Source organism: Sceloporus undulatus, chromosome 2 (genome assembly GCF_019175285.1).
Source record: "Sceloporus undulatus isolate JIND9_A2432 ecotype Alabama chromosome 2, SceUnd_v1.1, whole genome shotgun sequence".
Lineage (NCBI taxonomy): Eukaryota > Metazoa > Chordata > Lepidosauria > Squamata > Phrynosomatidae > Sceloporus > Sceloporus undulatus.
Window position 1 is genome coordinate 154,371,387 of NC_056523.1, and position 15,166 is coordinate 154,386,552.

Consider the following 15,166-nt stretch of genomic DNA (forward strand, 5'->3'; position numbering starts at 1 on the left):
TCCGCTCCATGCCGTCTGGAGTCGGTATGGGCTGGATGAGGGAAAACAGATTCAGCCTGAATCCAGAGAGAAGTGAAAACGGAAGTGCTTGTGATATGTTCTCCTGGGTCCTGGGAAGGAGGTTGTCCACCTGTCCTGAACAGGGGTCCACTCCCCCGTAAAGGAAGGACTCCGTTCGCAGTTTGGGGTGCTCCTTGACTCGTCACTTCACCTGACCCCTCAAGTGGATGCGACAGTTAGGCCCTGTTATTAGCTTCGGCTGTACGCCACACGCCTGCGTCCTACCCCTCGACCGGGGGACCTTGAAACAGTGGTGCATGCAATGGTAACTCTCGACTTGATTTCTGTAATGCGCTCTACATGGGGCAACCTCTGTACCAAGCTCGGAAGCTGCAGTTAGTTCAAAATATGGCCGCTAGGCTGGTCACTGGTAGTTCCAGGGCCAGCCACATAACACCGATATTGAAGATCTGCATTGGCTGCCAACTCGCTTCCGGGCCCAATACAAGCGTTGGTTTTACCTATAAAGCCTAATGGCTTGAGCCCAGAGTACTTGGAGGACCGCGTCTCCCCTTACAATCCGCCCCCGCCCACTCAGGTCAGGGGGGAAAATCTTTTGAGCATTCCCAAGACAAAATTTGTACTAACGGCACAAAGGGCCTTCTCTGTGGCAGCCCCGCAATCTTGGACGCTTTCCCTGAGGAGCTCCGCCTAGCCCCCTCCTGGAGTCGTTCAAGAGAACCTGAAGACTCATTTATTCTGTCCAGCCTTCCCTCACATGTCCTGCTGTTTTTCCCCTATGTATTGTGTGTTGTCTTGTATTGGATTTTTAGATTGACTAGTAATTTTTAACTGACTCTATGGGATTTTTAATGATGTATAGTTTGCTGGTTTTATTTGGGGTGTTTCTCCTTGTGAAGTTTGTTCTCTTTTAATCTGCTATTGTATTGCATTTGTATTGCTTGTAAACCGCTTTGTCGTGGGAACGGCGGTTATAGATAGAAATAAAATCTCAATCAATCAATCAAAAGAGGTGCCAAGAGGAATCCGGCTGAGAAGGATATGAATAAAGGACATTTCGTATGAACAGTAAACTTGTTCCTTTACATTTTTTGCTACATGCCCCTAAGTTTTACCCTCAACTTATCCTGAGTCATATGAAAAATCCTAATTTTCCCCCAAACTTGTTCTCGGCTTATATATGAGGTCGACTGATAGTCGAGTATATATGGTAACTGAATTTTAGTGGAGTATTATACCATGGATAAATCATTTTAAAACATTGTTCATGTAGTTTGGTTGAAATTGATTTTAATGGAGAGGCTTTCCATAATGAGGGTCATAAATTATCTTCTATTATCAGCTTTAGATCTTTTTCCCAGACCAGCTTTGAACAGATTTACTTTACTGTACGTATTTTCAATCAAGACTGAGTAGATTTTTGATGTTAATCCAACAAATCCAGAATTGTTTTATCAACAATGCAAATGTAGTTAATGAATGATTGATTCATTATAAGCTGTACCCCAGGATGGGGTATAATATGTAAAACCTGGTGAATTTGAAACCATGAATCAAAAACAATGCCTAGTTGTTGTTGTCTTTGAGCCTTTGTCTTTTGTTGTCCTATAAAAATATACAGATACATTCCCAGTTTTTAAATCAAGAAAATGTGTATCAATCAGAATATAGAAGGTGACATAAGAATAGTATCAGTAATGATAGCCATGGGATTAAATGTTTTTCCCACTTCGTCCATATTTGAAATACATTTTTAAAGAAGGATATTTTTTAACTTTGCAAAGTTTTTACATTTAATGAGTATAAATGGCAGCTCTCTCAGAATGTTGATAATCTGTTTATAGTAAAACACACACAAGTATCCACACTGAGATTCAGTATAACTTTCATTGTTTGTCTCAGCTGGAATGCTTCATGGTATGGTGTTATGCAAGGAGTTAACAATCCCCCTTCCTTTGTATTTTGAAATACCTTTTTCAAAATTATGGGATATTTATGATAAAGTCCATAATTGTCTTTTGCCATGGCAATAACATATGATATGGAATGTTTAGTGGTATTATGTGAAGGAGCTAACTCCTTCAAGGCAGAATGGTCATCTTGCATACTGCAATTATATCCAATCAAGATAAATTTAGTTTTTTCCTATTCTTTATTTTATACATATTAGATCTAATTAAACGTTTGTAATTAGGCAAAATCGTATTTGCTAAAAAAAAATGAAATTATGACAACCAGGTATTTTATGCTTGATGTATTTGTCTGAATACCTATTATTCTAGAAATAATATCTCTAAAGCTAGTGTTCATATTCAAATATAAGATTTTAGACTTGTTTATTTTCAACCCTGACACCGCTCCAAAAGATTGTAACACAGTTATTCTGTTCAAAAGTTCTTGAGTTGGCTTTCTAACTGTTTTAGGTATGTCATCTGCAAAAAGATTTAAAGTGGCCTTCTGACCATTAATCCTAATATCTACAAATTTAAATTAATTTGTATTATATTTGCCAGAGGTTCCATTGCAAGAAGAGGTGACAATGAACATCACTGTTTGGTTCCTCTAAAAATATAGGATGGATCTTATTCACCATTGTTGAGTTTAAGACTGTTTTGATTTGTACTGTATAATCCATGCAGTGCCTTTAGGAAGATTTTACCCATATCTAACCTTTTGCAGCCCCTAAATAGGTAGCTCCATTCTAATTTGTTAAATTAAAAAAATGCAAGAGCACAATAGCTCTGTTCTATTGATCTTGCTCTTGCTCCATTGACTCATAAAGCAGACTTGCACTCAGCCCATAAGCTTTTGGGAGCCGCCAGAGATATCAGCCATTGGTAAGCATAGCCAAAGTTACCGCTGAAAGATAGGAGGACTCAGATTATGGCAGCAAATGTAAAAGTTTCTTGAAATACAATATGATCCAAAATGAATCTATTAATACCCTGGGTACTAGTATGCCTATTCAGGGCCTATGGCGTCTAGAGCTTGGTGACTACAAAGTAATTTCTGTGCAGCCTAGAGCCAGGGTGGAAATAATATGTTGCTCTCCATATATTGTTGGACTTTAACTTCTAGCAACCCTAGTCAGCTGTGGTAATGAATGCTGGGAGCTCCAAAAATATCTAGAGGGCAACATGATTCAAGCCCATGGCCCAGAGGCTTAAAGACTTACTGAGTTGAACCGAGCTGAAAACAAACTTAAAGTAGATCCGCTTAAATAAATGGGACTGAAAGAAGTAATGGATAACTTGAATCTATTGATTTCAAAAGCTCCTTTAAGTATCACTAAATCTGGATCCAGCCCCACTTCAGCCTAAAGTTCATGCCCTAAATCCCAACTAGTCCCAGATAGATTTAGATTCATTGAATCAGATGAATCTGAATCAGCTGTTAACACTTATGATCTTGCTGTTCTCATCCATCACCTCACACTTTCATGATACTTTAGTGATCATGCAACTTTAATAAGATTCACTCATTATTTCAAGAACTGCCCACAAATTGGGACCAATGTGGAGATAACAAGGCTCTCTTATGATGGTTACCACTAAGACTGAGTGTGTGAACTTATTCTGAACTGGTTGATAAGAGGGAAGGGAATTCAAATGTACACACTTTCTGTAAAATGGGCCATCTTGGGCATGTATGTGTGTGTTTCAGGAGACACAAATTTTACCGAGAGGAGCACAACCTGACCTTGGACTCCATGATGCAACTCAGGCAGGAAGCAAGCTGGCTCCAGTTCCATCTGGGCATTAATCGCCATGCCCTGTATCCAAGGGCCAGTCCAGCTGTTGATCAACTCCTGCAGGACATACAAGTTTTGAACACCATCAGTGCTGGTAAATAGACTTTCTCAAATGTCCAGCCAGCCAAAGAGTTGTATTCTTGAACTGTATTCAATGAACAAGTTGGGGGGTGGCGGATGGGGGAACTAGTGATGGATAACCTATTAATTGTTCCTCAAAAAGCTTTGCCTAATTTCCACAATGTAAATTTCTGTTCCTGTTTCTTTTGGAGGGGGGTGTTAATTAGTGCCATCCTATCATTCATATGTTTTCATTATCTACCACCTTGCACTGTTTTATAGCACTATTTTGCTACAAAAATTAGAAGTAAAATATAGTGGACCCTCCACATTCATTGGGTTTTTGCGTGAAAGCAAAAAAAAAAAAAAAATGCAAATTAAAAAATGCTATTTATTTTTTTTACCTGAAAGAACACCACTGTAGGAATCTCTAGGTCCTCTAGGGCACCTCTGTGGTTAACATCAGCTGGAAGTTGACCATAGAATTGTACTGGAGGACCTACAAATACCTAGAGAAATGTTCTGTCTAGGAATCTCCAGGTCTTCCAGCATGATTTTTGACAGAAGCTGACCACAGAGTCATGCTGGAGGATCTAGAGATTTCTTGAGAGAACATATTAATCAAATTAGTTAATAATCAAATCCACAAAAGTTGAAGTCACAGATGTGGAGGGCTGTCTGTAATAACAAGGACTAGTGTGGGAAGAGAAACAGACACTGGAGTAGTAATGGGTGAAATCAAATAAAATCCTTCCTATAATGAAACTGATTCTATCAGTGGAGCCCAGAGAAAGGTGGGATATAAGCTACATGAATAAATGAGGTGCAAAGCTTAATTATAAGTAAGTACTCCTTCAACGTCCCAATAGCTTTTTGTCTGGCCACATTCAAATCTGATATTGTAATTTCATTTTATTAAAACAAACAACAAAACATCAGATATGGAAAATAAAAATCAGAGGACAACACACACAAAAATTAGAAGGCAATGGGCTGTCAACAATGTTGTCTAGCTGTTCAGTAAATACAGACAGAAGATAGGGATACTGGAGAAAAAACCCAATATGGTTGCAACTTTCCTCAGCATCATAGCCACATTTAGTTGAAGATTTATTTGCAAAAAAATGTACTTCTATTTGTTCCTTCCACTATGCAATGCCAGCTGTACACAGGACCATCTTGTAAACCACATGGTCTTTCCTGCTGGCATTTATACATAGAGACCCACCCACACAATTGGCAGTCCTCACAAACCCAAACATAAAACACACAATGCAAAATTTCTCCCACAGTCCTGTATATACCATCTGTGACTGTCAATTCCAAACTGTTTTGTGTGAGCCACGTGTTGAACAAGTTACTGGCAAAAAAAAATTCCAGTCTTCTTCAGATGTGAAAATAGCTGCCGCTGTTTCCCTATCTTCCACTGAGTGAGTTGTTGATGTGTGCTTTCAAACCATTTCCAATATATGGCAACCTTAAGCAAAGCTATCATAGAGTTTTCTTGGCAGAATTTGTTCAGAGGCAGTTTGTATTTGCCTTCCTCTAAGACTGAGAAGTTTGACTTGCCCAAGGCACCCAGCTGGTTTCCATAGCCAAGTAAGGATCTAGTGCCTCTGACCATACTAAAATCCTCAGGTTTTCATAAGATGCAGCCATCGCAACGTTAAAGTGGAATCATACTGTAGCACTATAATTGTGTTTTGTGAAAGGTTCCCAGGTCTCATCTGATTCTGTCCCATGCACAGAAGAACCTTACTCCAGTATTAGTGATAGATCAATAAACTCTTCGAAACCCAGCTTTTGGAGGACAGTTTGCGGGATGAAGGGCAGGCTGCCTAGCAGTACATAGTAGAGGCAGCTAATGGGTTCCGTGAGGATGAAAGGCAGTGAATTCACTCTGGATTTTAGTCTAAACTTTAAAGAAACGATTCAACATGCTGAATCTTATGTTCATAATAGGTTCAACACCTTTAAAGAGCAACCTTGGGTGGATTCACCATTTCACTGATGTAGGAGCCGTTGGGTCCATCCATCAACACCTTCCTACCCTTTCAGCATCTGCATCTGTGATAGCCGCCTCACACTAGCTAATAGTAGTGTTGGATGTGCACACACCTCATTTTCAAGAAAACATCCCTGTTGAGTGTGTCTGATTATCCATTGCTTTTCTTTTTTCACTTCAGATTACAGCCAGGATGAGAAAGCATTGTTAGGTGTCTGTGACTGCACACAAAGTAAGTAGACTGTGTTCTGTTTCTATTAGCTGGCTTGATCAATGCAACATGGGAGTCCTGTGTACTGCAAAGAGTAAAGGCATTTTAATAACATCACCTAATACCATAGCCTTTATCATATGCCTCTGTGGTTATGTTTATCTTTTCCACAACCTTGGTAGTGGTGGTGATTTATTCCCTTCTTTGTTTCATGAATAATAAATTACTTACCTTGCAATTCTTTTATCTGTGTATTCAGACTTCCTCATTGCATTGGTTTGGATCCACATTGGCTATTCTGTTCACAGGAGGCATCAGGATCCAATAGAGGCTGGGTGGAGGGAGTAAAAAGGGATTATCTTTATGGGCTCCCCCTGTCTATGTAATCCCCCACAATGCCGCCTCCACTCCTTTTCTCCAGAAGGTTCACCAGCTCTCTCAAGCACCTCTTTAAAATAGAAAGGAGGAATCATGGGCACCAGCCCCTATGGACTATATCTAGATTGAGTTAGGAGGCCTCTGGAAGTTGCCCACTCCTTGTATAGATGTTAAGAATAGTGGCTGGAATCCTGTATGACAGTTATGAATGCATAACCTGGAGCTACGCACTCATGACTGCTTCATATTCATGATCTCTACCTTGTCCCTAGTTTAGGGACTACATAAGGACCATGAATGTCTTCCAATTCCCCATTTACCAGGTAGCAGCTGCTGGGATCAACAGAGGTCTGTTCTCCTGTGTATCAAGAAGCTGATGGTCCCCTCCAAGTGCAAGTGAACAATCTCTGGTGAGAGGGGGAATCGTGACAGGGACCCTGTTTCTGCCTGTTGCACCAGAGATTGCTCACACAAGGGAGTGGAAGTGGCAGCCAGCTGCTTTCCAAATGAGGGAAACAGATTCCACTGATCCCAGTGGCTACTTCCCAGTACTGGGGGAAACTGGGGGGATGGGCTGGCAATCAATGTGTAGCCCTGTTACTACAGGGCTTACACATCTGCAACTGCCTCACAGGATTCCAGCCAGTAATATACGAAAAGTGAAGTAACCTCTCAATCCCTCTCACTGCCACACATATCTACCCCCTTTTACACCTCACTTATTACCAGAGTGGAAACTGGAGAGCATTAATTTGCTTTTAATGGTTATATAGAAAAGAACATTTCAGCAGGTCTTGCTTCTTGAACAACCAATTAACTGCTGAAATGTTCTCTTCTACAAACCATGAAAGGGAGCACTATTGTTGTTGTTGCCATCTCGCCCTTCTCCTGATATAGGGGCTCAAGGCAGCTAACAACAAATTTAAAACAATATTAGTAAAAAAAACAATACAAAAGCATTAAAATATAGATACAAAGTTGAAAAAACAATTAAAGAATTATCAAAAGTTAAACATTACACATTAAAAATTAGAATGTATTAAAAATTTTATTCAAACCTCTATACAAACTAGAAACCCTTTCCAGTTTTCGCTTTGGCAACCCTGCCTATAAACAAATGTGCCATCCAGACTACTGTTACCAGTCAAGTTGCTCTATTATCAGTACTACTGCAAAGGTTTAATTTAGTAAAAAGAATCAACTACTTTTTCATTTCTCAGTTGTCAAGCCCAGTGGAGTGCATCTGAAGCTTGTTCTTCGATTCCAGGACTTTGGGAAAGCCATGTTCAAACCTATGAGGTAAGCTTACTCCACCTGAAAACATCTGTATTAATTGTGAGGATGATAGAAAACAGGTTTTTGGAATTCCGCTCTGAATAATTATGCAAGAAATATCCCAGAGCTTTCTCTGAAGTAAGCCAAGAAAAAAACCAAACTAGACATGTCATCATTCACACAAGTGGCAATTGAATTTTATCAGTCAAGAGCATATATTGGGGGAGTTGATCCAGAGTTCTCACTCTGGCTGGAAGGGAAATTGGAGGCTTTAAACCCTTTCATTATCTTGCTCTCCTGATATAAGTTGGCGGTCTGCATCTTTAATGGAAATCACCCCTTAGTGTGCCTTGTGGGCTCAATGTACCTCAAAAACATTTTTCAGTCTTCCAAAAAGTCTCCTGTGCCCCTCTCCCTCTTTCCTGCAAAAGTAGGGTTTCTGAGATTTTTACCCCCAAATATAGAAAAGTGTTGCTCCTTATGTTCCCGAAAATTCCCCAAAATTGGGGAACACTCCAAGAACAGAAGGGGAATGCTTGGCGGTGGCGTTCTCACTGTGTGATATACAGCGTTCCCCGCCGCCTCCCGTTCCAGGAACGGCCCCTTTAAGAACACTCAGGGGCCGTTCTAAAGGTAAGTGCAATAAACTTCTGAGTTAGGGCAATTTTGTTTAATAATATAGGGCTGAAGTAAGATTAAAATAAGATAGATAAAGATAAAATTAAATTAACATAAGATAAGATGAGAAATAATATATCCTGAGCATTAGTATTTTCAGATTTGGGAAGTAGAAAGTCAATAATAGTTAGTGTTAGTTTTGTTTAGTGTAAATGTGTTTATGTGTAAATTGTTATGGCTTGTTTAAGGAGTACTATGGGGAGGGGGATTGTAGTGTAGTATAGTAGATGGGGTATGGTGTTCGTTGAGGTTAGTTGTGTGTAATTATGTGTTGTTATGTTTTAAAATGCAATAAAATATATGTTATATAAAACAAATAATGGGTGAGGCTATTTAAAATGATTTTCCCAACCCTTGCAATGAGTCAAAATGGAGCAAACAAAGAAAATACATTTCTGTATCTATTGTGCAATACTTTCTTCATACTGAAATGATGTCAATGGCTAGGGTTCATAACCCCTCCCTTTCTTTCAGACAGAAACGTGATGAGGAGACACCAGAAGATTTCTTCTATTTTGTCGACTTTCAGAGACACAATGCAGAAATAGCTGCCTTCCACCTTGACAGGTAATTCCACTAACAGTCTCCTTGCCTCTCCCACTGCATAACAGGAAACAAAACACATTGCAGCTTAAGATGAAAAGAAGGATAAATATAGTGGTCAAAGAACCATGAAGGATGGAGTAGTCATAAGGGTCATTATATGGCTGTTGTAAGAAGTGACTCAGGGACTGTGCAGACCAGCCATTAAGGCTTCCTGGGGGCAGAGTTGGGGAGTGGCATCCATATGATGCACGCCCCAACTCCACCCCCATGACGCCACGTGTCACTCCACATGGCGCGTGGCATCATGGTGTTCCTGCATTTATGATGCAGCACCAAAGGTGTGCTTTAAAGCTGTGGTGCCATGGCTATCGTGCCCTTTCCAGGGTGCAAAAAAGAGTCACTTTTTGTCGCTCCTTTTTGTTTCCTGGAAAGACCAGATTGGGGCCACAGCGTGCGGTTGCCATGGCCCCAATCCGGCGCAGTCTGCACAGCCGATCCTGAATTTAATCAGCTCCCAACATGGACAACTTTAGAAGGGGGGTGGAGGACAATGTTACCAAAGACTTTTGGCAATGATAACTATGCATGATCTCCAGTATCAGAGCTCATATGCATCTGTGCAATTGTTTGTGGGGAGCCACAGCAGGGAGGTTACTTTTGCCCTCATGTCCTTCTTGTTTGCCCTCATGTCCTGCTTGTTTGCTTCCCATTTCTGCATTTTGTTGGACCCTGGGGGGGGGGGGAATGTGGCACAAGATAACCCTTTAGACTGATCTCACACAGCTTCCTAAACCTTCATAAACTTGCTCACAGTATGCAATTCCTAACATATATTTCCCTTTTGGGGAAAGATTGTTTCAAGTGTCACCACCACAGGTGGTATTCTTGGACAGCTATCTGCTGAGGATGCTGTAGTTGGTTTTCCTGCATTGAGCTTAAGGTTGGACTCACAGAATCATAGAGCTGGAAGACACCAAAGGACCATTCAGTGCAACCTGGTGCAATGGCCTGTAGGACCTTTTCCAACTTAATGATTTTGTTGTTTTATGATGGAAAGTGTGTCATGTATCATTAGGAAAGGAACCATGATTACCAAACCTCAATTTCATATAGAAACTGATCTCCTCTGAACAGACCTCTGTTTATAAACCACACGTATGATGCTGATTTGCCTATTCTGTACTTGAGGATCTACCATGTCTTTTTATCCAGAAGTACATCAGAAGATGAGGCACTTGGAGATTCTTCTGCCCATTTTTCCTCTGGTTCTGTCATTTCCTCTCCCCTCTACCTGATGGATGAGTAGGATTTTTCTAAAGGAGATGTGAGGGAATAAATAAGAATATAGGAAACTGCCTTATACCAGGTTAGGGTATTTGTCTGTCAACCCATTATGGTCTACTGTGAGTAGCTCTCTAAAGATTGAACTAGGACCTTCTTCATACAATGGTCTTTCCCACTACAAAACAGAGAAAGAAGACACTAGGCAGGTCCTTCGGTTAGCTCATCACCCGCAATTCTGAGGACAGATTGCCTGAAATGAGGTCTGGCAACCTCTTTCTTACCCATTTAGCATGCAGAATTGACCTGTTGAGTGGTTTAAACCTAGGAGTATTCGAGAGAGTAGGATAAAATAAATTTAGCCATACTTTTGTTTGATATTCTTGCTTTGAAAATACTGTCCCAAATACTATTTACTAGGGCAGAGCTACTAAATCAATTTGATTTACCTGCATTCAACAGTTGATTCAGTGAGCCTACTCTAGTTGGGATTAACTAACAGGACAACTGTGTACGGTCGGCCCTTCTTATACACTGATTTTTTATACCCGGATTCAAGCATACACGGTTTGAAAATGTTCCAAAAAAGTATGCATTTCAAATATCAAACCTTGATTTTCCATTTTTTATAAGGGACACCATTTTGCTATGTCATTATATTTACTGGGACTTGAACATACACGGATTTTGTTATACCCGGGGGATCTTGGAACCAAACCCCAGCGTATAACAAGGGTCCACTGTATTTTCTTCCCTCAACCCATTAATTCTAATACCCTAAGAATTATTTGTAGTCCCTTTTTTTACTCTACTCAATGAGAAACTCTTTCCTTTCTGCTTAAAAGTGTTTTAGAACAATCAAATAACATGTTTTAACAATGAATGTTGGGGTTCTCCAACCTAGTGTGCTACTGAGGTAGAATACAACTTCCATTATCCCCAGCAAGCTTAGCCATGGGGAATCAAGGGTGTTGCAATGAATCACCCCTAAAAGGAACCAGAGTGGTAGGTGCTGCATATTTTATAAGACTGTTTCTTGTTCCACAGATCATTCCAACTCCACAGTCCATAATGCATGTGTCAGGTTTCTCTACAGGTGCTTCTACAGTGATTCTCTCTGTTTCTCTGCCTGCTTTTTTGTTCCAGTGAGAATTTAATCATGAAATCACAGAAGCCTGATCAGGCCTGCATGGCATGTTTTCACACCATGCACCAACCATATATGTGGCAGCTTAGCATGACCTCAGTCAACCTCATTTTCTTTCCTGCCCGTTGAGCCTCTGAGATGCCACAATGCATGGTTGGGCTTGGTGTGTCACAGTCCCTTAACTAGACCCAAGACAATTTGCTATTTGTTTGTTTGATGCTTAGCTAGTGACAGGCTAAAATACCAGTTCCAGCTATCTTGGGGACATTTTAAGAGGCATCTGTGCCAATATTAGTCAGTCTGCCTGGTGGTTTCTGACTCACTAACCAATGATGTTTTGTTTTGCTGACAAAATACCACCAAGCCCCAAAGCACCATTTGCAATTTTTGTGGTATGAATCAGCCTAGACAGTACAAATAGCTCCCACTTCGAAGGATTTTCCAAGCTGTTGCAGGTTGAATAGAAGACTCGTACTCAATCAGACCAAAGGCTCCCACACATGCCCCAAAAGAAAGCCCACAGACAGGATGGAAGTGCAGAAACATTCTCCCAGGATGCATCTACACTGTAAAAAATAATGCAGTTTGACACCACTTTAATTTCCACGATTCCACCCTACAGAATCCTGGGGTTTATAGTTTGGTGAGGCACCAGCACTTTTTGGCAAAGAAAGCTAAAGACCATGTAAAATTACAAACCCTAGTATTCCATAAGATGGAGCTGCAGTGCTTAAAGTGGTGTCAAACTGCACTATTTCTACAGTGTAGATGCACTCTCATTCATGTTCCATAGTGGTTCATATGGAGAGGCATACTGACACCAATAGACTGGGGAAAATATATAGCTATCATAACTGGTAGACATTGGCAGCTGATGGTTTTGGAGAACTTTCTACAGAGAAGACTCACTAGAGCACGGGAGAGGAACTTCTGACATGCAGCCTGTCCCATGACAGTTTGGGAGAGACAACCTTGCCTAAGCCCTACCTCATTCTCCTCCCCCCAATCCTTGGTGGCGCAGTAAGGAGCCCTGGTGGCGCAGTGGTTAAATGCCTGTACTGCAGCCATTCACTCAAAACCACAAGGTTGCGAGTTCAAGACCAGCAAAAGGGCCCAAGCTCGACTCAGGCTTGCATCCTTCCGAGGTCGCTAAAATGAGTACCCAGACTGTTGGGGGCAAATTAGCTTACTTGCTAATTAGCTTACTTGCTGTTCACCGCTATGATCTTTGGAATAGCGGTATATAAATAAAACAAATTATTATTATTATTATTATTATTATTATTATTATTATTAAAATCAGGGCATTCCTCTGAATGCACTTGTCTTCTCATTATGTGGCACCCCAAGAGTGGGGATGCCATGGTTATCTTCAGTTAGAGATTTCAGGTGAGAGTGGGGAGGTTGTTCTGCCTTTCATCTTCCCAGGTATGGTGAGGTCATGGAGCATGTGTGCTTTCACTGTGCTGTGAAACTGTTGGAAAGTTGTAGACCAGGGGCTCTTCCCCACCATACAGCTATAGCACTATGATTCCACTTTAACCAGTCATGGCTGCATCCTAAGGAAACCTTGGATTTGCACGTAAGGTCCAGGTCATTATTCTTATCCAGGAAGTTCCTCTGGTGCCTCTAACCAAACTACAGACCCTACAGGATTCCACAGGATGGAGCCATGGCAATGTCAAAGTGGGATGATAGTTCTATAAATGTGTAGTGTGAAAAGTATCTAATAAATCTGAAGGGCACAAGGATATAGGAAGATGGTAAGTACTGACTAGTGGTGTCTTTCAGACATAGTCTTTTTCAAACCAAAGGCCTTTTTACTCTATACAGTTATAGTGCTATAATTCCATTTTAATCGCCATGGCTGTATCCCATGGAATTCTGGGGTTTGTAGTTTGGTCAGAGATGCCAGAGGAGCCCCATGGCTGAGCAATCTACTGCCAATACCAGGATTCCATAGTAGGAGGTTAAAGTAGAATCATGGGCCTATAATCACGTAGTGTGAAAAGGCCCTTAGTTAAAGATGCCTGAGATTGAATCTGGGACCTTTTACATGCAAATCATGACCTCCACTGTTGTGATTCAAGCCACAAATGATTAAAAAACACAAGCCAAAACCCAGTTTCTTGTCCCAACTAGGACTATACACATTGAATAAACTGCTGAATGGTAAGTCAGTCCATTGATTCAGCATATTTCCTGTAGTTCGGAGAAACCATTGGATTTAAGAATATGGAAGGGCACACTCTGAACCCATACATTAACATTTGCCCATATCTATGTGCAAAGGATCTCAGTGGAAGACACTGGCAAAACCCCTCTGAACAAACCTTGCTGAGAAAACCCCATGACAGAGTTGCCTTAGGGTTGCCATTAGTTGAAAGGCATGCATGCACACACACATGTATAAGGGAGATGATAATTCCCCTCCAATTCCCTCCTGAAAGTCTTGCACAACAATGAGTACTTTTGCCTTGCACCACATATCATTTTGAAATTATCTTTACTTATTCCATCTGTTCCAGATACTGAAAACTGCTCCTTGTCTTGTCATAAGGAGGCAGCTGACATTTTCTACCTGATAGTAGATGCCAAATAGGCACAATCTTCCCCTTGGTCAATCTCCAGATAATTACATACCATATCTCCATTCTGCCACATGGAGTACTTGGCACAATGTTTAATCCTATTCATATTTAATTTACATTCCGTATCAGCCTTCGTTGCAAAATTGGCCATTCTGCTTCTTGTTTCTTCTGAGATGACCTTATCCAAAGGTATCTACAGCTGGGGAAACAGTCAATGTTTCACAGCGTATTCAGGAAATAGATTGGGCACATTCTCCACATTGAGAACTACAGGAAATGACATCATAGAAGACAACCCTATTTGGCTAGAATCTTATTACAGACACTTACTTAATAGAAAGGATACGCTGGCCGGATCTGGTGCAGGAAGTGTATTCATTTTTCACATGAGATAATGAACTCTTCTTTCTTTCAGTAGCTTAGCAAATGGAGTCTATTTCTTCCATTCACTGTCATAAATATTTCCCCTTCCTTCTTTCAGAATCCTGGATTTTCGTCGTGTCCCTCCAGTAGTAGGAAGAATGATCAACATTACCAAGGAAATCTTAGAGATCACCAAGAATGAAATCCTCCAGAGTGTTTTTTTTATTTCACCAGGTATGTTTCACCATCACTGTCTGCAGAAGGGGAAAGGTTAACATCGGTCAGAATCCTGCTGGGAATTTACATCCTTGGAGTTTATCGCATCGCGTTCCGAGAACGTTTTTGGAACCCGATTGGAACAGAACACTTTCAACTTTACCGCACGTTTATGTCCCCATCGGGTTCCCATCGGGTTCTACATACCCCTCAAAGTGTTCCATATGTGTTCCTCGGAGGGAACGGATAAGAAAGTGATCCAAGCTTGTGGAAACGTTTTTAAAACGGTCCAAGAAATGTCAGAGCGGTAATGTAATCCGTTCTTACTTCTGTTCCCATGTTCTGCCTTGTTGTGATTGGCTGAAAGGACTTCCCTCCCTGCATTCTGTTTCCCAAGCTCTAGCCTGGCCCTGGCTGGGGCTCCTCGTCTGCAGAGTCCTCCAAAGCCTGGCTGGAGCTTGAGAGAGGCTGTCTCCCAAGCTCTAGCCTGGCCCTGGCTGGGGTTCCTCGACTGCAGAGTCCTCCAAAGCCTGGCTGGAGCTTGAGAGAGGCTGTCTCCCAAGCTCTAGCCTGGCCCTGGCTGGGGTTCCTCAACTGCAGAGTCCTCCAAAGCCTGGCTGGAGCTTGAGAGAGGCTGTCTCCC

At 41.2% G+C, this 15,166-nt stretch overlaps 2 protein-coding genes and 1 long non-coding RNA gene across 3 annotated transcripts in view; 1 reads left to right on the forward strand and 2 right to left on the reverse strand.

The window, feature by feature from the left end:
- Nucleotides 1-15,166, reverse strand: part of MAP2K6 (mitogen-activated protein kinase kinase 6) — a 1,063,669-nt gene that overhangs the window by 610,147 nt on the left and 438,356 nt on the right. The gene's annotated exons all lie outside the window — the stretch shown is intronic.
- The window catches only part of FAM20A (FAM20A golgi associated secretory pathway pseudokinase), a 70,214-nt gene that overhangs the window by 39,526 nt on the left and 15,522 nt on the right, over nt 1-15,166 (forward strand). The window contains exons 2-6 of the mRNA XM_042449715.1: nt 3,685-3,866; nt 6,019-6,069; nt 7,647-7,725; nt 8,854-8,946; nt 14,426-14,541. Coding sequence (XP_042305649.1) covers nt 3,685-3,866; nt 6,019-6,069; nt 7,647-7,725; nt 8,854-8,946; nt 14,426-14,541 — 521 coding nt within the window. The remainder of the gene's footprint in view (nt 1-3,684; nt 3,867-6,018; nt 6,070-7,646; nt 7,726-8,853; nt 8,947-14,425; nt 14,542-15,166) is intronic.
- LOC121921529 lies at nt 3,727-14,559 on the reverse strand. The gene is made up of 3 exons (XR_006101964.1): nt 14,275-14,559; nt 6,280-6,379; nt 3,727-3,829 (listed from the first exon to the last, which is right to left on the reverse strand). It is a non-coding gene; the product is annotated as an uncharacterized LOC121921529 (long non-coding RNA).